Source organism: Taurulus bubalis (genome assembly GCF_910589615.1).
Source record: "Taurulus bubalis genome assembly, chromosome: 5".
NCBI lineage: Eukaryota > Metazoa > Chordata > Actinopteri > Perciformes > Cottidae > Taurulus > Taurulus bubalis.
In genome coordinates, this window is record NC_136593.1 from 13,032,692 (window position 1) to 13,056,763 (window position 24,072).

Below are 24,072 nucleotides of genomic sequence, written 5' to 3' on the forward strand. Positions count from 1 at the left end.
TCATGCAAATTAAATGAATTTGCTCCAGTGTCCTCTTGAGGGATTTTCTGAAAAGCAATCCAAGAGGCAATTTTGAAGCATTCAAGTATGAGTCGGACAGCAGGGTGGGGGCACCTAACCAAGGTGCAGAGGGTTGGGACCTCACTGAGCTAACTAAAGAAAATGGGAAAGATAAAAAAAAAAAGACTTAACTGCTTTATTCAGCTCAGTGACTTTCAAACAGTCCTTGTTCATTTGTCAGGGCTGAATAAGTCTGTGTAAAGAGTGTTGTTGCTTGAGTGACACCTGGATTGTTCGTACTGGCAGCGACTACTGTCATTCATTGTGCCTTCAGACCCTTTGAACCACTTTTTTCCCCATCAGGGCTTTGACATGAAATGTAGACTATAAGGGGCTGCAGATATACTATGTTCCATTATCCCCTCCTCTATGTGAAACATTAGGACTGTCAGAAAAAGTGTAGTACTGTTGAGGAAACACTATTGTGCTAAATAATCATGTTATAAAGCAAAGCAGAAACGAGAAGAAACACAAAATTAATGAGGGTTGATTGGATATGGTGAGAGAAGTGAAGGGAGAGTAAATTGCTGGGGAGAAGATCGCTAATGGAGTGGTATCCTCCATAATCTTACAAATGACTGTCATTAACATACTGGCTGCAGGAAGCGGTCAAATGTCACCCTGAATTACACGTTCTTTGTTGCCACTGACTGCTAGCGTTGCCTTTGCAGCACTGCTTGATTCCATTATTTAGGTAGCTACGAAAAGTGCTAATACAGTGTCAGCAAATGGTAATTTTGATCCAAAGGTCACTGTTGTGCTCCATCATTTGTACACATCAAATTGTATTTACTTGTCTAGGGGAGTACTGCTGCATATTTGGCATAAGGGAAGCTGCACGAAATCAGATAAATTGCCTCAAGTGAGTAAGCGTTGGTCTGAGCTGAAGACTACACGTTTTAAAATGTTTAAAAGAACTGATCAAAGAACTGATCTTCTACATAGAGGAGTCAGATCCTCATCTCTGCTCGAGGTGAGCGACTCAAGGCTAAATTAGCTGTTACTAGTATAACGCACCAGAATCTGCCACCAAGCTGTAGGCAGTCGAGATGTATTGTGGGTAATGTAGACACTAGGTTCGACAATATCTCGATAAATCGTGTTTGTGGAGTACTCCGTTGATGCCAGTGGGAGTTCAGGTTTTGGCGACGGGTCAATTCCATTTTCCAGTTTCTGTTTTTCTCTGTGTTCAGAAAAACTGCAATGCCTTGTGGGATGAGATAGAAGGCATGGTCTTATGGTCACGTTATCTGTAAGAGAGACTGTCTATGTTCCCCCCAGCCACTGAAAGCCTGCTGTTATTATCAACCATCAGGTGACTATTACCTTTTTGAAGTAATTTTAATATACTGCAGTTTGTAGTTGGTAGTGTCCCTGCAGCATTTAGCACCAACATATGTCTTGGTTCTCAATTTTAAAAAGCCTGTGTGAATACTCGAGCGTTGATGGATGTTTTTTTCTTTTCTTCTGTTGCTACTTTTTTTCTCCCTCTGTTGCAAGTATAATGCAGGATACATTTTCTGCACAAGTCTTCTTCATATTTATTTAATCATGCAGACTGCAATTATAACTCAAACATGCTTTAGCAAATATAACCAGAATGGTCCTGAAATGACAACTCTGAGACAGAGACGCTTCTATAAACTCTTGTATTTCTATTCGCATTTATTCATAATAATAAACAATTTACTGAACGACTAACCAAACATTGGCCTTGTTTGGTATTGTTAATCACACACAGTTGTAAATGTTGATGTGTGTGTGTGTGTGTGTGTGTGTGTGTGTGTGTGTGTGTGTGTGTGCGCGCAGAGAACGTCTCAAGCCTTTTGAACATGGTTAGTAATCTATGAAACCACAAGCCTCACCTACACTGGAATGAGGAAAAGACTTGAATTTAGCTCCGATCACCTTTGAGAATAGATAGTGCAGTTATCTAAAAGAAAAAACTCTTGTGCATTTAATACTGGGAGCCTGCTGAGGCCGTCTTTTATGCAGTACGCTTGTCTCTGGCTTCTTCTCCTTGTCTTGTAAAGACGTCAAAGATTTTTTGCCTTTTCAGTAAAACAAACTTGCTCAACTTCCAGTGGCAATATAGTTTTGTGAAGACGAAACAACTTTAAAAATATTCTAAATCCCCTGACTACTTTCCAGATGCAAAACTCATAAGACATAGTACAATCTGCATTGTAGCAATTAAAGGAGGAAATAGTTCCCTTAAACATATGCCGTGGTTTCCGCAGGATTCATTTAGACCATTTTGTGGAAATTTAGCTGAAAGAGGAAACACACATAAAGGACTTAAACAAATGCATAATACTTAAAGGTCCCCTGTGGACTTTTCTTATAAAAAAAGTGTATTTACATTCAGTGTTTAACAGAACACATTTTGTGTCCCTTAAGGGTTAACAGCTGTTAAAATGTTTCTTTATTTCATAAAACATTTACAAAGCAGTATTTGGGATCCGGTATTGGGTGCATTACTGTTTACCTGCCAGCAGGTAAACGGCTATGGAATAGTCAAAATCATTTAAAGGAATATGTATTGCGTCTAATGTGTGTCCTTATAAACATATATAACTAAAAAAAGAAATTGGGGTCAGCTCCATAACGCTACTCAAGGTCAAAAACTCTACAGGGAACCTTAAATGATGACACGTGTTTTCTCCCAGTCATAAATGTGCCCCTGACAAATTAAACATGTCTCACAACAGCATTATACTGTAACTGAGAAGGCAGACTCTCTAGACTTGTATGCACATGCATGAATACACACTGGACTTGTGTATCTTAATACTCACATGAACATGGGGACATGTGGTCGTGGTGTCGCCCATACACTCTCTCAGATAACAAAGCAGGACAAAAACAGCCGCAAATTAAATTTGGAATCTACTTTTATTTTAGGATGAGTTTTTCCATATTATTACCCTTCTATTATTATCAATAATAATGAGTGTGATTTAAATTACTTTTTTCATGTAATTTCTACCTTGCTTTCACTGGCTATTTGGTCGCAAATATCACGCTGATCTGTGTCAGATCAATTTTAAAATCACTAGGCCCTTTTCACAGCAGCTGTTCTGACATGTCATAGCAGGGTAAACACAGGTGTAAGTTATACAATGAGTTATGGTCCCATTCTATTTAGTGTCATAATAATTCCAGTCAGCCAGCATCCACAATACCAGGACCCTGGTCCCCCTAAATGGAACTGGGCCATAATTAATGTTATTAATTACGCCTGTGTTTACCCCACAGTGACATGTCAAAATGGTTGCTGTGAAAATGACCTATTGGTGCAAGGGTAACTGTATTGTTTTTGTATGCCTTTTGTATCCATATATTTTCATCTTTGATTGGTTCTCTTTTTTTTTTGTTTAAGTTGGAGGCGTGTTATGTGTCACTGATGTGTTTTGTCATGCTGATGGTTGAATAGAAATTGCTTGAGTGGTGGGTGTAGAGTTTCCAATTTTCTTGCACACAAGGAAATGGTAAATTGTACTTAATATACCTAAAAACAGCCCCGTTTCCAAATGATGTGAATCCAGTACAATGGTTGGGAGCACTTATGTGCCACTTTGTCCCTTTAGCTGTCCTCTTCACTGCTGACAGCATGGTGTTCAGTTCCTTTTGCCTTCCTCCGCAGGAGACAAGGGGCCTTTGTTGAGGCAGAGGTGGTTGTTTGTATCTGCTCTAGACTCAGAAGGATCATTTGTCAGCTTTTTTTCTTCTGAAATAAAAAACACATCTGTGTTTCATTTATCTCCCCGTGGGCACCAGATCTTCACTTTTCTCGCTCAATTTTTCACTGTCTCTATCTCATCTCGTCTGACTCTTTCTCTCTAAGATACAGAAAGTGCAATGGCCCCTGGGATGTGGTGTCACTCCAAACTTAGCTTATTTTAGACATAGTCAAGTGCTGGAAAATGTTAATAGTTTTGATTTATCCCTGAAGTAATCTCTGTCACAGATTGTCACCATATTCTACAGCAGATAACTCAGCCTCGATATGTACAGCTGAAGCACCAGAGAATGAATTGGGAGTATTGTTCATTATACATATGGCTAAAATTATGGGTTTGAGCACAATCCTTTTAGAACATAAACTAAAATATATTTCAAAAATGATGAAATAGTCCAACAAGAAAAAACTCCATTGAGATTACTTTAATTATTTTGTTACTTTTGTTAATTTGTGATTCTACATGCGCAGTATTTCCTCCACCCACTTCTTCCCAATGTTACTTTCCGCAAAAAACCCGTCTAGCCTAATTAACATGGCCGTTGAGGTGTTTTCACCACCATCGGTAAAAGGGCAAGCTCGTGTGGCATCCGAGGCGTGGTGTCTGTTTGACAGACTGCTACAGGGAGAGGTGGTTTTCACATGGGTACGTCGCAGTTTTGCTGAAAGTTGAATATGTCCTTTTGAGAAGGTGTTGGACATTTATTTAATTGTTGTCTGACATTTATATAGATTAAACCATCAATTTGATTAATACTAAAACTTAGTCAACAGATTGATAATGAAGATAACTGTTGGTTGCAGGAACTGAGTGAAACATAACAACACCTTTGTTACACACAGGGTCTGGCATATTGCCATTGATGATGACTGTATATCTTCTGATCATTTAAGGTATGATTTGGGGAGAATTGTGCTCATGAGAACCTGTTAATTGGTTTTGTGAATAATATGGCATGCATTTGTGGGTGAATAAACCAAGCGACCAGATGAAGGGAGATTCATTGACAATCATATATGTGATTCTTTCATAGCCTCATAAGAAAAGCAAGTCTTATTTTTGAGTGTGTTTAGCGTTATTGGCTCCTCTACCAAGCCACTGCTGCTAACGTGTGCATACCGTAGGCAGACGTGACCCTCTAAAGTGCCAGCACTCTTTTCCTTGTTGAAATTACTCCTCTGGTGCACAGATGTATTCACTATATTTGTCACGTCGTCCCAGAATGCCTCTTTATACACTGGTAAAATATTATTTTCCCCACCACTTTCAGCTCCTTACTGGAGGGAAAATTACTCTTCGTCTCATATATTTGCTGCTCATCGGGAAAATTACAGTAAAATTACAATCTACACTTAGTTTATATTTTCTTGAAATTAAGACTCACAATTTAAAACGTTATCATTACATTCTCAATAAAAACTGGAACTGGAAAAATAAAAATACAATAATGTTTAAAAAAAACACAATATACAAAAATGTGTATATTTATTATTTGTATTACATTGACTGTACACTTGTGTTTTAAGCTGGGCTCTGGTTGAGTGTAAGTGTCTTGTCTAGTGATAGCTATATAGTCTTCTTCAATATGCATTTAGCTGTCTAAATGCAATAATACACATTAACTGTTATTTGACTGTAGTTACAATCAAAACCACAGCAGAGGAGCAGACTCCATCAACAGACCTAATATTACTTTCAAATAATAACCGTAACACTATTTAGGCTGATTGCCTACTTGATTTTATTAATTTGATTAGAATTACAAGCACAAATATCACTTCAAACAAAGAAATACAATATCCAAGGGCACATGTGATGCATTTGCACATGGGTCCCTTGCAGATGTTTTCCCCCCGGCGAGGAACCTGGAAAGAGAGGCCACCGGCACATCCTCTTCTTCATGTAGACAATCCTTCACCAGTTCCCTCAGGACCTTCTGCAGAGGGGCCACAAATACGCAGCTACATGAGGTGATTGAAAGAGGTGTGCGTGCGTGCGTGCAGTGCAACTATTTGCCTTATGTTTTTGGTAATCCCCTACACTCTACAAATGTCATTCATTTTGAATCCTTTGTTGATTCAGATTGTCCTTTACAAAGAAAGCCCCATAATAACAAACTCCATTAAATTGTAACATGTGAATAAGCTCAATAGCTAAGCTTTCTATAACCCATTAACTGAGCGTCCATGGTACGTTTTGAATGGTTCCCAATGAAACAGCATTGTCACAGATGGATGTGTGTTTGAAAAGCTTGAAAAGGGAAGTATACTCCTGAAGATCTTTCTGGAGACTAATGAGGATGGGTTTCTGCTGCCCTCCTCCATATTCTAAAACGCAGTGATGGTGATGGCAGAATTGTCTTATTTGCCTGCTTGTGATTGATGCTTTTCCAGTCATGATTTGCAACAGTTGACTTCAGTGATACAATATGTCTGTCTGTCACTTGATAACAAGCAACTGGCAACATGAAGCAAAGAATTCAACTTTTTTTCTTCACATTTTGAACAATTTAAGTAAGGTGAGATCATGTTCTGTTGCCCCCTGTAATTTCCCATGTCTATTCCCTTAATAATGCTTCAATGTAATAATGTTTTTATGCCTGAGAAACGTAATAATATTTTTCTTTCCAACTATATTGCCATTTCTATGCCGTGGAGGATGTGAAGACAGAAATGACCTTACAATGACCCTGTTGCTCTGGACTGCCTTAAGTGCTCCCCTGGTCTTCCGAGGCCCTGATACTGCAGGAGGAAAATACAGAGAAAATCAAACAAAAATCTATAACAACACTGTCCTCAATCCCCATGCCCAATTACAAAAGTCCACCGTGCACAGTTTGTCTCAGCGATTCCACTGTGGGTCTAATTATTTGTCTGCCCTCTGTCTGAGGATTTCTGTCTACAAGACACAGAGAAACTGACCTCAGCGTATAGCGAGGCTCACTGGGTCGGTTGTTGTTCAGTTTGTCCCGCAGTGATGCTAAGTGATAAAGGACATCAGATATATATTGGCATAGACTCCATGTGTGGGTGCACAAATTGTAAAGATGTTCTCAGGTCTCACACAATATATTACAAAAACACTGTAGGGCTAATGATTTTTTAAATGTATCTATCAATCTCATAATTATTTTCAAGAATTAATTGATTGAATGTCTGGTGTATAAAATGTCAGAAAATAATCTCTTTTCTTTTTTAAACCATCACAATTTCCTAAAGTTTAACATGACAACTCCTAAACGTTTGCTCTCTCAGACCAAGTAACTCGAGAACATCGAGTAACTGAATAATAATTTCAAAACAAAAATGTACATTATGTTCAACTGCACATTGGTGATGACCCAATCATATATATTGCCCAAACATATCCTGTCATCTGCCTTTGTGTAAAGCTGAGATATGATACTGGGCTCATACTGTGGTCATCATCTTATCTAAATGTATATTGTGTCCTGTACATTTTTATGCAACAGTTAAATAAAATAATGTTTACAACAATTATTGTAGGTATTGGATAGCTGCAGCAGTCAAGTTGTGGTTGTTAAATGCAAAATAACTATCTGTTGGTTATGTCTTGATTCATATTTAAAGCTAAATAAAACTATCTTCTTATAAAACAGTTGCATTTGTATTAACTTACAGGAGAACTTCCCTGAAGCTCTAAAAATAAGTAACGCTAAGAGCACCCTCTGGGCGAGTGAAACCTTTCACTGATTATGAATCCTTTCAGAAGCAATTAGCATTTAGCAATCCTTTATTCTTCACTCACTTGTCTGGCCATCACCTTTGGTCTGAAAAAGTGCAAAAGAGCAGTTCTACTTAATCAGTGAAGGTACTATATTTAACATTGTGAACATTAATTTAACAGCAAATAACTATTTGCTTTGTAAACAATAGTAGAGTAATGTCTGCCTGAGCAGAGAATGAAGTCGCGCTCCCTCTGTGTGTGGTTTGTTATCCGAGCTTCTCTTTGCTTTGTTTGTTGCTTTGCTTGGTATACGTGAATTTTTTTTTTTTTGTATTTTTTTTTTTTTTAAAGCATGCAAGGGTCCAAAGGATGTCTTATGCTGTACAGATTGTAGAGCCATCTGAGACAGTTATGTGATATTGGGCTATTCAAATAAATTAAATTGTATTGAACAAGACAGGGGTGACTGAGCAGTAGGCCTCGATGGGTTGTTTTGTCCTACGACAGGTTTTGTTTACATTTTAAAAAAGCTAGAATCTGTTTTTTAGTGTCTTGCCATTTTCAGTAAGTCCCATCATTGCTCTGCAGCATTACATAGTTGTTCAGGTTCATGATGACTTTTTGATGGACCTTATGTTCATTTCTGTTTGCATTTCCCACAGTATAAATACTACTTTCCTGGTGACCTTAGACCTCAAACTCAAAAACACTACAAGGCAAATCCATAATTCTTGTTATGAATGCCATTAAAAATGTGAACATCTTAGTGCCTTAAAAGCCCACCCTTTGCATAATGCTTTTGTTCTTGGATCTTTTAAGTGTATCATTGGACTGTTGAGTCTACTCCCATTTGTCACATCTTATTCTGCAGTAGGCCTACCGTATTTCTTAGTTACTTTCCAATCCTTTGTTGTGCAACTATTAGAACTAACTAACTAAATCAAATGTATTTTGCATCCATTTTTGCAAAAAACATTCGGACAAATCAGAATTTGCCAGTTAAATATTAATGCTGAATCCCTCTATAGTTGTTGTAGCGACAGTGTGTCTGCGCTAAGCTTCATTTTCACATTTGATCATTCATTGATGGTCTGAACTGCAAAATGAAACTTACGTGTGTGTGTGTGTGTGTGTGTGTGTGTGTGTGTGTGTGTGTGTGTGTGTGTGTGTGTGTGTGTGTGTGTGTGTGTGTGTGTGTGTGTGTGTGTGTGTGTGTGTGTGTGTGTGCGCGCGTCGGCATGCATGTGTGCGCATCAATATGCAATATGTAGCAGTAGCTGATGAAGCAACCCAATGAGAATACACAGATGTTCCTGTAGGAAAAGTGCACCAATAATTGATGCTGCTGAAATCACTGAAACTGACAACATTGTTCCTGCAGACGACAGCGAGAGGAACGTCGGTGCTGTCATAATTGGGCTAAGAGACAGATGGTGAGCGAAATGATAGGCTGGAGTTTAAAAAGAAGTCAGCTGTCTCCTATAAAGAATGTATCTTATGTGTGTCTGTTCATTCTGCAAGCCTGATTAGGAGCTCCTTCGTGTGCAGCGTTCCTGTTGTTTCTCTAAACGGTAACCTACCTGTCACCACTTCCACTGGAACGTCAGCGAGGGGCACAGGGACTCCGTACTCCCGGGGTCTGACTAGACACGAACATAATCTGAGCGGTTTCAACTCTAGGAGAGATGACATGAATTTGCCATAGTGTAAGAAATGATTTATGGTCTACGTACTTGCTAGATCAAGCCGGTGATGAAATGCAGGGTTCAGAGATGAAGAAATAGAGCAATGTGTGAATACAGAGGTCTTCATAATCCTAATACCAAGCCTCTATGCTCTAAACAAGGGTTCTCAAACCAGGGTCCCCTTACAGGGAGAACGTTTTCCAAGAACCTCCTCTTAATTGTTACACTGCTTAAACATATGCTACTACCATTTCAACTATTAGATGCCATTAAAACTATTCGTCTAAAACTGTTCAGCGGGGAAGTTTGCGATGTTATTGAACATTGATATCACTTATATAACTTTAAAGTAAACCAAGGGGAATTTTGTCCAAAAAGCTTTTGGACTCGACAGCATTTATAGCCTACATTTCAAGTAATTGATCATAAAGGCTTTCATGAAAGGAATAGTAGCAAGACTAGCATACTCCTAATGAATCCAGACATACCAGTCTAAAGCGGACCTGGATGAGAGAGTAATGGACACAATATACGTTTGTTTTATTGGTCAAACAGTCCATCTGTAGAATTTAAAGTAGTAGCATTAGTTTAAAACGGACCAATTGCTGTGGTCTCTGTCATGACTCGCTCTGAATCATTGTCCTTTTCACTACAAGAAAAATAATATTGCTTGTGGTTTAGTCTGATGTAATATCACATCTGCTAATAACCAACAGCTAGTTTATTTATTTGTTGAATTGCATTAAACACCAACACATATGTTACACAAGTACTATGAAAACTGACAAATACAAACAAATCATCTAATTGATCCCATTTAGATGCTGCAATGTGTTTCTAGTATTGCTCGGCATTTAGTATATGTCAAAAGGGTGAAAGTAACAGACATCGGATGTGCATGACCGGAATAACAAAGCATGGTGTATGAAAGGTTAATGAGTCGGAGAAGTGGAATGGTGTCTGTCATGTGAGACTTCTCACTTCTAGAAGAGCAAGGCAAGTAACGGAAGAAGAGCAGCATTTTGAAACGAGGCAGCATAGCGCGTGGAGGCTTGAACATTGACGAAGACAGATGTGTTGCATCACATGTGTGATGTGAAGACAGGAGAAGGAGATTGATGGTAGTTCAGGGGGTGGAGCGCTGAGGTTCCTACATATGAAATCTAGTCATTTTCACTCATTGAAAGGAAGCACACTTGTGGGATTATTGACGAGTCTGTGCTTGTATCCGACTATGGTGTTTCCTCTGTCTACTATATACACATGTACTGTGTGTGTGTGTGTGTGTGTATTCAAACACATAGAGCAAATTTCCCAGTGTTAATAAGTGTCTATGGGACTCTTTTTTTTTACTTTACTTTACTTACATTGATGACTTTGCACCTTTTAGATTTAGTTTATAACGAACATGTTGGAATTTGACTGAATTGTGCTGTTAAATTACTTCTCAACACTTGACGTTGCACGGCAGCGGGATTGTTGCGATGTCACGATGTTACACAAGAAATGCAGGATTACGAGATCACACAAAAATCCATCTCGTCAGCCGCTGGCAACTACGGGCCATGTTTGTTTTCAGCAATAATGGTGGCTCCTAAAGAGGTTGACGTAGATGCAGCAAAAGCATCCGTTTGATCAGAACTGGAGAGTATTTTTTTTATTGAAAGAAGAGCGAAGAACGATACTGAAGTCTTTTCTCGATGGAAAATGTGTTTTCGCTCTCCTCCCAACTGACAGACTTAGATGGTTCTGTGTAGCAAACCATCTTGCTGGTCATGTTACTAAACACTCAAACATTGAAGAAAAAGCACAAGTCAATGTTGTGCACTATATTTGTTGTAAATCCTGAACTTGCTTTTTATTCTCGCCAACTTAAATGATCTCTCGCAGGAAAGGAGGCTGTGTGCTCACCCGTTCCTTGAGATCTACAGAGAGGGTCTGATCCAGTTCATGGTCCCCTTGGCCCGCCAGGGAGATTTCTATGTGCCTGAAGTCCGACCGGCAGAAAGGAGGCTGGAACAAGAGGAATTGCACAGTGACTCTGAAGTCTCTGGTAAGAACATACATTATTTTGTACTTGAACCTTGTGTGTTTCAAAGCCCTGTTAAGATAGGCATACTGATAGAAAATGGGCATCACTTAGTTTCCCTACATAACCATTATTATACCATTGATGATTGCTAATCAAACTTATTCTTGATGTCTCTTTGTTTGTCAAGATGTATTTTCTCCATCCACATAACACATATTTAAAAAGATATCTGCAGTGCAACATTTATCTTCATTGGATTTACTTTCACATTTCGGACATCCTGGGACAATACAATCCTCTTTTTCTTTCTACAACAAAAGGTCAGAAACTGAAGAGCAACGTTCAAAAGCATGAATGACAAAAGTGTATGTTTGCAGTCTTATACTAATAATAATAATACAAAATGTTTGTATAGCGCTTTACAAGATACTCAAGGCACTTTACATGTTAAAAACAAGCAATAGAAGCAACAACAAAATCAACAAGAGAGATGATATAACAGTAAGGAACAAAATAAAAACCTACTGAACTAGCATCACAGGTTAAAAGCAGATTCAAATAAGTGAGTGCTGTTTTGAAAGTGGTAAGTGATGGAGAATGTCTGAGGTGCTGAGGAGAGAGTTCCAGAGGGAGGGGGCGGCAATGGAGGATGTAATTCTGAAATGTTCCTTTAAATGTGCTGCCAAGCAAGTAGCGTCTTCGCGCTATTGCCACGTATTTGGATTAGAAAATATGCCTCCATTCGGTGCAAAATGTGTCTGATTCACAAAGATCTGGGCTATTAGCCACACACAGTCACAGTGAAACTATTAGCATCTGCAGAGAGTTGGTGGTAACTGAAGCACATTTATAGGAGGTGTCTGCTCAAACTCATTTATTTTGGGACGCAGTGACAGGATGAAATGACAGTAGTGACATGAAAAATTAATGAATACAGCTCCCCGACATGTCATTTTTTTTAAATATAAGAGACAGAAAAACAAGAAAAAGCTTAATGAAAAATAATGTTTTGTATAAATGGATAAACAAATAATTTCTTGCCTCTCATAGTTTCCCTTTCTTCACTCTTAATTGCCTTGAGGTACCTCTGGCAGGACCCTCATGACAAGACCTTCGGCTCAGGCTGAGTCTTACCTCTTACAACCGGCGCATTGACCTCAAGTGCTTGTATACTTTGCGACATGGATAATTGCAACCAGACGCAAAAAAAAGCTGCGAAATCAGATGGGTGTGTTTGCGCTGTATAATCATTAGCCCATTATCTTGTGAATCGGAGATGGTGCAGATAGCGATTGCAAATGCTAAATAATGATTAGTGCTGCTGTAAGCCTTCTAATAGCCACAAGACACATTTCAGATAAGTAAAATCTGTTATTAAAAAAGAGCTTTAGACACATTATTATTTTTGATTGCCATGTTACGGCACCTGTGTTTGGGCTCAGCATTCGGCTGTGGGAGTTGCTGCTCGGGTGGGACCCAGGGGAGGTGGACCTCATTTCCATGCTGTTTTGTTTATGAGCAGCCCTGGAGATGCAAACCGTGATTGACACCTTCCGAGGTGTTAATGAAAAGCATCGACACAACAGCTTCTAGTGGAAGTGTGTTGCCACGCAGTCACCAAGGGCCCGGCCACAGCTATGCGGACAGCACATGGAAATCTTACGTTCAATGTTAAAGATGCACAATCCACTTGACACTAATGTGTCCTCAAATAAGAGGATAAGAGCGAGACATAAGAGCTTGTGAACAAATGTTTTCAAGCGACAATCCTGGTTGATGGGAGATGAAGCGAGGCTAAGGAGTTGACATGGAGTGTGAAAATAGACTTCATTGATAACAACAGCCTCATAGCACCCAATTGCTTCAGCTTTGTGGCAAAGGCCATATTATATCTAATGAACCGAAAATTAATTAGTGACCATTTTAATAAACCAATAGTTTTTATAACTCATTTATCAAGTAGAAATGCAAAATATTCACTGGTATTGCAAATGCTTGGCATCCTGTAGATGTCACATTGGGCTCTGCAATCTAATTTATTTAATTTTATGAACTAAATTATTAATGGATCTTAAAAGGTTGCATCTGATTATTTTAATACTAATTTGCTTCTAAAAGGTTGTTAAAAAAGAAAGAAAAGTCAGTTAAGAGTTACAGTTGATTTCAACGTCTCTAAAATAAAGTACAGAGTATAAATAAACAGTTGGAGATAATGCAGTGAAGAGTGGGTGAGCGCCCACTGTTTGGCGTCGGCACTGAGGAGCATCGTGCACAGTGATGGATGTATTCAGGGAAATCCGTGTCCACATTCAACTTAGATTTTGGATAACTTAATTTTCCTAACTTCAAACACTTAAATTTAGTGATGCTCTCCAAAAGGGAAAGCCATTCATTCTTAGTGGGAAGGATTGTTTTGAGATTATGCTGTGTATAAAACATGGGTTTAAAGCAAACCTTTCCCCCAACTATAATGTATCTGTAATAGTTGCCTTAGTTGAGGGCAATTCTTCACCAATATTCTCCTTTTTAAATTGAAAGTAAATTAATTTTGCACTGACAAAGCACAAAAACGCCACTCAGTTACCTCAACAGGTGTTACAGGAATTACTTACTTTTAATATATTTGGATCCCTACTTTTGGCTACAAAACAGATTCAAACTGAGAGTTGTTGACAGTATTCCACTGCTTTTCATGTGTCATTGGTGCAGTGCAGAGTGGGAATGACATGGGGGTCCATGACTGTGAATGATAATGGGAGAGGCAGCCATGCTCCTGTCACACTGGGATCAACTCAACCACATCAGTGGAGCATTCAGGACACTGGAGGCGTCTTTGGTCCAGTTTCCCTCAACCCACCCATCCGACCCCGTCTCAGTGACCGGATCAACCCCCGCCTCCTCAGTCTGTCAGACGGCAGTCCTTCTCTCACATAGTTCACACTGGGGAACCGCAAGTCTCACGTCTTTGAGTGGATGAAGTGCAATATCTCGTTTTTAGTTAAATTCTTCTTAAAGGTTTTTCTTAGTTGCTTCATAGGGCTTCAAGTCAATGTAAAATGTCAAGTTTTGTCAAAGCCTTCATTGAGTGAAATCACAAGTCCAAGTCATGTCACAAATCTTCCTGGTGATAATTATAAAAGTATTTTAGATCTCTGATAGTTCGACATTTTGAGAAATGCGCTATTTTGTTTATTCGAGTTAGATGAGATTATCATCCTAATCTCTTATCTGTCTGTTAAGTATCAAACTAGAGCTAATAGATATAAGATTATTTTAGCATAACGACTTGTCATACTCAAACATCTGCCTGTCTGTTCCTCTACAGCTCACTAATTGGCACGTTATATTTTGTTTATTTAAATTGCACACAAACAGAAATATAGAAATGACCACTTGTGGTTTTATGGAGAGAAACATGCCGTTAATATTTCTTTCTGGTGCAGTGACTAGTGTTGTACTTACCGTGAGGTTGCCAGGCAACAGGCAGAGACTGACTGATTGATGATAACATGGCAATTAGTGCGCTTTGAAAGTGCTGCTAGGCAGATTTTTCAACTTTTCAACTCTTAAAATATTTATCCTCTAAGTTTCCTACTTACCAAAATGCCAAACTATTCCTCAAAAGTTGTTTTAGTTATTAGTGGAATTAAGTCTTAATTTGCTAATTATCTTTCTGTGAAATAAGTTTGAGTTTGCACATTGAATCTTAACCCACTGTGTCACTCAGATGCATGTAGAGGCTGGTGCCTGAAGGCACCACTCAACTCCTCCAATCAAATGCAGCGACAGTTTTTGCCTCTAAAAATGAAGATGTTATTCCTAATGTGTCTCTTCCAATCCAAATGGTATTTTTCTCCCCCGCTGACTGATTAAATCTTGCTACTTGCTGAGGCGTTCAACCAGCAGGGGAAAACCAACACGAGACCAAACTCGGTGCTCTATCGGAGCTCAGTATGCATATTTCTAATGTTTTATTTAATTTATCTCTTGGCTCCATCAATTAAAAGCACATGGAGTGGGTGTAGAACTACCAACAAGAGCTTGTGGCTTCAGTCAAAGATTTCATTTGAATTTGAAATGCATTATATAACGATATTTCGGAGTTAATTCTACAATTTGGTAAGCGCTGACTTGTATGGTTTGTGTTTTTTCTCATGTATGCAACTTCCCTTCCACAAGGTGGAAATCGTCATAGTCCCCTGTAATGGTTTAGTCTGCAATAAATAATGCATCTCCCAAAAAGCTTTGCAGTTAACATGCAATTAGATGAAATAACGAGAAAATTTCACAAGAAATTTTGAAAGTGTGGCTACTACTGCCGTAAGACGTCGCAATATATATACATTACCGGTAGTGAGATGTGTTATTGAGGTACATTATTTATATATATATATATATATATATGCCAACATTATCTATGAGGGCTTGATGGTGTAAATATGAATAGGACAGCACTTTGCTGCAACATATCACGTGATTACATATGAATACCAGCCCCTATTGTCCTTGATCTCTAAAGAATCAATAACTCCTTGACTTAAAAAATTAAAAAAAAAAAAAAATTATATTTTTGCATAAATATGATCAAGAGTCTGAGTGCACGCGACAGTATTACGTTCGGTGTGTATGTGTGGATTGGATATACATATATATATATGCCAACATTAGCTGTGAGGGCTTGATGGTGTAAATATGAATGGAACAGCACTTTGCTGCAACATATCACGTGATTACATAACAAAATCTATAACATAACACTGTCACAGAGCAGGGAGACTGGACTGTGGATTTAATGAGAAAACAACCTTTCAAACTATTGTATTTGACAGACAACCGTGAATCCCATCACGAAAATAACGCAATCATGAGAAGCACAAGACTTCTGAGAACGTTTCCGTGTACTTAAATATTTGAAAGGATTTATAAATGAGAGTGTAAATTCAGTTTGTAAAGTGCTCACGTTTCCGTCATGAGAGAACATTGTGGTCCGATTTAACATGGAGGTTGATGGAGCTGTTGGCCGGTCTTCATGTCGCTTTCAGGCTTGCTGACAAAACAGTATAAATTTGTTGGATTCCACGACGCATGTGTACTACCGGCACAATATTTCCAATGTTTTCATATATAAATTATGCCTCAAAAGTCAATATTGTGGAGTGAATGGCAAAATACAAAAAGGTTCGTTAGGACACAGCTACTCGTGGTCTAGGAATGACATCACAGCTCTAACCTGCCCCATACACACCCATTGTAAACTCTGAAATGGTTCCCACATTTTCCTAAACTTGAACAATACTTACATGAAAACTGTGCTAGCTATCAAAAAATGCCCAATTGGGCAAATAAACTCCAGACTTTTGTCAACGTTTTAAATTTTAAATCATTTCTCTACGATAAATTATGGCGAGTCACTGTGGGCACAAAGATGTATGTTTTTTTGCTCTCTTCAGTCCGAAACCCCAGTCAAGTGAATGGGACAATTTCTCGCCTTTTTTCGCACTTTTCGGGAAAATGGCCGGTCGAATCTCTTAGAAATGTCATAGCACCACGATTCCCGATCAGGCCGCACGTTTTGATGTATTTTTTACGCATGTGCGGGCAACGCTGTGGGAGGAGATACGCGCCAAAGTTTTTGTGGGACTATGATTATTATTATTATTATTATTAAGCCTAAGCAATACTATGAAGTGTGCTTTGCTGCAGGGGTCTATGACCCTGCAGCTGAAGCCACACTTCATTTCTTGTTCAAGTGCCTGGGTGCTCCATCCTGCCATCAGTCTCATATTCTGTCAACATGAACTGATTTCCACTGCAATATCTCATCTTTTCCTAATATCATATTTGGGCATGTGTGACACGACAACATGAGCCTTTAGCCTCTCTGTAGTGACTTTGTGCATCACAGCGCACACAGCAGCAGGCTTGGCATGCATAAACGTAAAGTATTTCCTCATAAACTATCAGAGTTGCTCTTGATGTCAGACTCATTAATGTTCTGTACTAGTTAATTCATTAGTGTTCTGTATTTGCATCGCAACACAATTACCCCTTTTTGTGTTTTGCTTGTTGGAAGTCTCTTAACTTGAGCCCAGAAGTGTAATATTCAACATGTTTACTACCTTTTGAAGTTTATTAATGAGGAATAAAATAAATGTTTTGTTTGCAGTTTTGAGTCAAGAATTTCTCACGGAGTTGCTGACCAAGTCGGCAGCTTTTGCTGTATTTGTTCCGTTTTTCTTCACCTCGTTCAATCTTATGGTTTTAAATAAATATGACTGTGTTTAGGTTACAGCCAGTGTTCACCTAAATGCTCATAATTAAATGTTGAATGGATTTCAGAGGAAATACATTTGATGATTGATAGGTGTGGATTTTGAACAGTGATAACTTGTTACTGCATAATGCAGATTTTGATTAAAGCTTTGTGCTTTTTATGCTTTGTCCCTCAACTGATACGCTCAGCAACTAGAAGGTTTAGTTTGTCAACCTGTCGTCTGTTCACTGCACAGATCTCCGCTACCTCTACCATGTATTATACGTCACCTGACATGACGATTAACCACCTTCTGGCGTCTGTCACCTCTTTCATATGAAGGGTTAGTTCCTATGTGTGTCATCATCAGGTCTGCACTCCATGACAGTCTGGCTTAGTCTTAGGTGTTATGTGGAAACACTTACAGCCACACAAGACAAAGAGGTCAACAAATGGCACAGGTATGAAATTAATCCTATTAGTGACCTGCAAGGAAAAAACCAAAAAACATAGGAGGCAAGTGGTCGCGCTGCCTCGATGAACCCCTCCAATGAGAGAGCAGAAGACCTTTAGCGTACAGGGGTTTCTAATTAACAACATTTCAGTGCCTATTTTGAGTTCCGACTACAGGATGCAGCACAAGGTGTTGCTGCTCATGCCATAGTTCTTTAACTATTTCCTGTGAAAAAATAATGAAGTATTTTCTATCTACCACATTTTTGGAGTTGAACTTTATACTAATTTTCTAATTCCTCATTCACTTATTAATACTAAACTGAATTGAATGTGCAAGATGCAACGGTTCCTGTAATTTCTACACAATTTGTGTATCTCTTATTTCAATACATTTAAGAAAATATAACAATGGAGTACAGCATGAAAAAAAAAGGAGCAAATGTATAAGAAACGTGATCTTCATGATCTTTCTTGTGTTCTCTAGTTTGGTATTTTTTATTTATTTGATTTACATTCAAAAACTATAATCCAGTAAACATAAATTATGCAACAAAACAGAAGTGAAGACCTGAGTGTCACTGCAAAGGTTCAAAATCTCTTGTGGGCATAGGTTATCTTTCTGTTTGTCTTATACTGATCAGACTATATATACAAAGATCTCAACATAACTATTGGATGTGTATACAGAGGATACATTCTACAGATTTTGGGGATCCCCTGACTTTTCTTCACGTGCCACCATGAGGTTGACTGTCACGAGCTGGCTCTAAAGCCAAGACAAAAGAGAAGAGACGCAGATTTAAGGCAAACAATAAAGTAATTTATTGTAAATAAGGCGGGTGCAATGAACCCCAAAACAACTAGGGAATGATGGGATGTGATCAGTGGTGTATGTGGGTGTCTGCATGAGCGCTGAGTGCTGTGTGAGGATTACAAGATGTTCCGTGGGTGGAAACAAAAAAATAATGCAAATAATGGAAGGTAAGTGGGTTGTGGTCAATATTGACAACACCCCTAACAAAACAAAAAAAGGAGCTATAAAGAAACTACACAGGTCCACCCGGAAATCCCCGGCATCTCCACGTCAATATAGTGCTCATTGAAGTGGGGGCGACCACTAAATGAGCACTAAAAACTCTGGATCTACTAAACCAGCTCTGCACAGCGCCACTACAGTTTATCTAGATTGAGGAGCGTCTCCGAGTTCCTCAACAGGCCGTGCAACAAGGAATACCCAATGAGTCTTCCTCACAAGCCAACAGGTTTGGTGCACTCAATCAGGACTGGATCAGCGGCACAAGCTGCATGAACCTTACCACAGGTGTGGCTGCACACAGAAGGAAAGTGGCTCAGAGGTGCCCACATTATATGGCTTAAGTAAGTTTACATGACAGCTGAGTTGGCCTCCGACGCTGAGGCGTTGAAATGACGTAATTCTTCTCTGAGATTTGTTTTAACGCCGCATGCGGGCCTCTGAATTTTGCCTGAAAAGGTGAACTAACCATAGGGAGCAAGGCAAGCACTTGGTCTCCAGTACTGAAAATGCAACGCTCATATAAGTGTTTCCTTTTTGACTTGAGCCAAGCCCAGATTCTCCCCAGCTGGTTATCCAGCTGTGTAAAGCCTGCGTCTAAAACTGTTGATGTACTCAATCAAGTTTTTCTGAGGTTCTGCTTCTTTCCAGCCATCAGACAATGCAGCCAAAGGACCTCTTAGTTTACAGTGTGCGTAAACCAAACACCAGTTAATTTGGGCACAACAGTGCTCTCTTTAGTCATGGCTTTACAAATTGTGTTTTAGTGAAATGTCGCATCGACTGTTGGTCGAATTGCCATGAATTGATGATTTCAAATAAGAGTTGGGACAGACCTCTTTGTCTCCTTTCGGATGACTTGTAATAATGTTGGTGAGGCCCTGACTTTTCATCCAATACCATCATCAGGTCAAAGCTTTAACGTATTCAGCTCTTTACGTAATGTGTGCATAAATAATGACATCCCATGCGGTCTCAGCTGTACTGTTGAACGCTAATCAGCAAATGTGTGTAAGTGTAACATGAACATGGTATAAGTATGTTAACATTGTCTTTGTGAGCATGTTAGTCACAAGCGTGGCTGTAAACTCCACACTTTGTACGGCCTTGAACTATTTGAACAACCTCTCTAAAGCATATTTGAAACGAGTTCATATACTGACAATTCATGTGAAGATTTATTCATACATGTATGAATACATTTTCCTCCAAGCATATAATTTCCAAATAATTGATAAGTCTGTTTTTAAAATGAAGCACAAATTGTGGAAGAGATGGTAGTTCTCTTGCGCTGAAGTCATAGTGCAGCTCAACTCCCGTCATGCAGATTTTGGTTAAATCTCAGCACTGTATTTTTGGGCAGCCTAGAGTTTCTCATGCAGTGTTTGTTTATAGAACTCCTCTCACCATCTGTCCATCCCTCCCTTTTGTTTTATCACTGCTCTAGGTGCAGACTCAAACAGTGAATGCAGCTCGGGGAGCGGGGTTCTCCTGTCGGACAGCAGAGAGACGTCCCTGGCGGGGTCCTCTGTCCGCTCTGTGGCTATCCAGGATCAAGGGGATAGAAAGTACAGAGGGCGGAGCTCCAGGGGAACCTCGCTTAAAGAGCTGGACTGGGAGCTGACTGGTGGACAGCAGGCAGAGAGAGAAGAGCGGCTTCCCAGAGACTCCAACAAGAAGAGCCCGGAGGCTCCGGAGTGGTGGGGTGCTGTTGGAGGAGAGGAGTAACAGTTCAGTGAGAGACATTAGTTGAGAAAAAAAGAGGATTGAAATTGAGAAGTTCAAATGATAAAAGTTAGTTTAAGGATGGGTTCATGTCCAAATGGGGAAATGTTGAAGGGAAGGTGATATTCTATATTCCTGGTATTGTGAACAATTTCAATGAAAAGACCCAAACTAATGCTGTGTTTCTCAATACGTTCAGACTTCCTTGCCCTGAGAGCCCATTTTACCCTATAGATTAATCGCTCATGAATATAAGGTGTCATTCTTAAAAAAATGTTTTCCTAAAGCAGCTGATCACTGTAGTTTTTAGCAAATGTCACACAAAGAGGATTAAATAGTGGATTAATCCAAATTTGGTGCTTAAGTAAGCAGCACGGCAATGTATGCAACTCCAAATAAAGTATCGTGCATTGTAGAGAAGGAACGTGTCACCCAGTGCAAGTGTGTCTCACTGACGTGTCTCTAAACGTTATTGAGCAACACAGGAGGTCCATGGTGAATATGTGGTATCGGGCTACTCTTGTTAGAATGATTTGCAAATTTTGGTCTTTCGATTTGATCTGTTGATAATAAGACAGAAATATATTATATAAATATTCTTTACTCTTTTTTTTTTTTTAATCACCTTTTTAAAGTGAAACTATTTAAATGTGCTAGATTTTGCTGATAGAAAATAAACCACTTTAAATCTGAAGAACTTATTCAGATAACCTGAGTTTCTTGAAACATTTTTACATGTGATGATGTTTATCAAAATGATGAATACAAGATGACTGAACTGAGTATATGTTATGAAAAAAAACATTTTACTTGAAATGTCTTTAAGTTGCTGTGCTGAAGCTAACCATTACGAACACGACTTTTGTTCGAGGGTTGTTTGACAAACATAGATGGAATTCTGTTCAGTTTTTGACTAGTTTATTACAAAGGACCTTAGTTTCATTCATTAAGGCATTGAAATTACTATAAGCACATAGACTTCACAAAATGATCTGTACTGGGGTTTTTTTATATTGTGTTTGACTGAAAATGTGTGCTTTGTAAGAAGTGTTGAGTGTATTTTCACAAGGCTGTGTGTTGACAGCTGTGTTGCTAATGCACATATTTTGATATAAAATTGACTTCCAAAGAGGAAGGTGTGAATGAATGCATAATAACCTTTTTCGTGTAGTTCTCACGTGCACTCGTGAGATTGAGGACATGCTCATTGTGAGCCTGTTAACATGATCAGTCAAGGAGAAAGACGACAAGGCAAGTGATATAAAAGTAATATTAATTTCACTATTAGCGAAAGCAAAGCTCTGTTACTCTACCTCTCATTTACATCTGGCCTCTTTGACTTCCTCAAATTTTCCTCACACATCCATTCCCAGCGTCTTCACTTTCTGTGCAGCCGTCATATTGTTCACTTTCTCAGCCTTTCTCCCATCTGCTGTTTCTTTGCACAGGCTAATTACCAGCAGCAACAGCGACGCTGGTATGGTTTTCACCTTGCGAGTATGTGTGTGTCATCATGACAAAATATGGTCCTGGAGACGCCAACTGTAGTGGGAACTACCACAGAGGCCTTTGCCAGGTGTTTATATTTGCCTGACAGTCACAACAGATTCTGTCACAACTTTGCAAGATCCAATCACAAAACTTCACTGGAATGTAGTTGAGATTAAAATGAAGGCCAAATTTGAAGATGGGTCTGATCCAAGAAAGACGTAAGGAAGTGGGGAAAGGGCCTTTTACTCCATGCCCCTGGCCCTATTTGGCATCTCGGCTGGTGTTTGATCCCATTGCAGGACGGTCTCTATTTTCTGTTTGTTTTTCCTTTTTCATGCTTTTCTCTCTTTCCCTCTGAAATAAATATGGCAGCTGCAGCCTGAAAGACCACATACTGACCCACACAGGCGTTAATGTGTGTCCCGTCATATCCATATCCTTTATTTTCCAACAAACAAGAGATCGCACTGAGCTTGTCGCAGAGAGCAGCGCTCACTTTGAGGGTGCAGGCTGCTCAAAGGGATGTGTTATCGAGTGTGAGAAAAGTCTTATACGTCAGTTTCAAGTAAATAGTTGTTATATTCTTGCTAAAATGTGTTCCTTAAAGATTCAACAGATTTTCCCTTGGAAAGAAATGAGTGTTACATGGAGACAAAGGCTGTCCGTCACTTTACCGTGGTGTGCTTGATATAACTAACCACACCAATAAGGCTTTACTTTACTATAACTGTGCATTACATTGTCAGATACACTCTCATCCTGCAACAGCTTCACAATCGGACTGTTTAAGCCGAGAGAAAACCGGCAGAAGAGTATTTTTATCTCAACTATAGTACAACTAAAGAACTATTGTAAAGTGGTGCTATTCGGTTTTAAGTAATGATTGACATTAACTATATAATACAGCCATATTGAGGAAAATGATATTCCAATAATGGAGATATTGTGCTGCCTGACTGCTCATTTGAGTAATTTTCCTTGACAATCCCTTGTTAGGCTACTGTATATTCTTATTCCACATGGAAATGTGAAGAAAAGCCTGTTACAGCATCATTCAGTCATTAATTAATTCTGATTGGAGTTGCAGTAGAGACTTAATTGTCACAATGCTGAGCTGTTACCTAACTAATGTTCTACAAATAAGATGATCTATAGTGGGTGTTTACATTTTTAATCTAAATGCTGATAGCTCTAACGAGGGTTAAATTGCCAGAGAATAAAGTTAAACATGATGAATGTGCATTAAATAGCGAAGTGAGGCCCCGAGACGCTGCCTGTTTGTATAATTATAGCACCTCCAGGGAATCTAAACATAGCTCGACTTAAATATCATTGGTGTGACATACGCTGGTGGGGAGACTGTTTTATATTATTAAAAAGTAATTCTGCTTTATTGCAACTTGTCATAGTTTAGGATCACTCTGTACTCACACAAGTAATAGTTGACATCTGGGGCTGCAGTGACATTGAAGGGTTTAACTTTGACTTATTGTATGTTCTATTTGTGGACACAGTTATCCGGCTGTAATGAGGTAGCCTATTATTTCCCCGATATTAAAAGTGCAGCCACTTTGTGTTTTACCTCCAAATAGAGTAGTTTCAGTGATCTCACCAAACGTTTGGCTTGTTTACAAGGCTTGGCTTGTATCTGATAGTCTGGCTGCTCGAGTTTTTTGCCACTTTGTTTTAACTATTTTTTCCCAGCAATTACTTTAATGAGTACAGTGTTTTCAAAACTATGTATGAAAATAAGGACCAAATTATGTTAAAAAAGATGTATCCTTGAAGGATGAACCTTTAGGGTGGGAAGTTGAAGCTAAGCAAAGGTTATTTACTTGGTAGAAAGCAGTATTTTTGGAACAAAAGTTAGTTTTCTTTATGTTTCCATACTTGTGAATATCAACAAA

General features: G+C 38.9%; 1 protein-coding gene across 1 annotated transcript in view; it reads left to right on the forward strand.

Moving 5' to 3' along the window:
• Window positions 1-20,677, forward strand: part of tex264b (testis expressed 264, ER-phagy receptor b) — a gene marked incomplete at both ends in the record, with an annotated part of 32,915 nt that extends 12,238 nt beyond the window's left edge. Inside the window, 2 exons of the mRNA XM_079218308.1 lie at window positions 11,066-11,228; window positions 20,397-20,677. Coding sequence (XP_079074434.1) covers window positions 11,066-11,228; window positions 20,397-20,677 — 444 coding nt within the window. The remainder of the gene's footprint in view (window positions 1-11,065; window positions 11,229-20,396) is intronic.
• Between the last annotated feature and the right edge of the window lie 3,395 nt (window positions 20,678-24,072).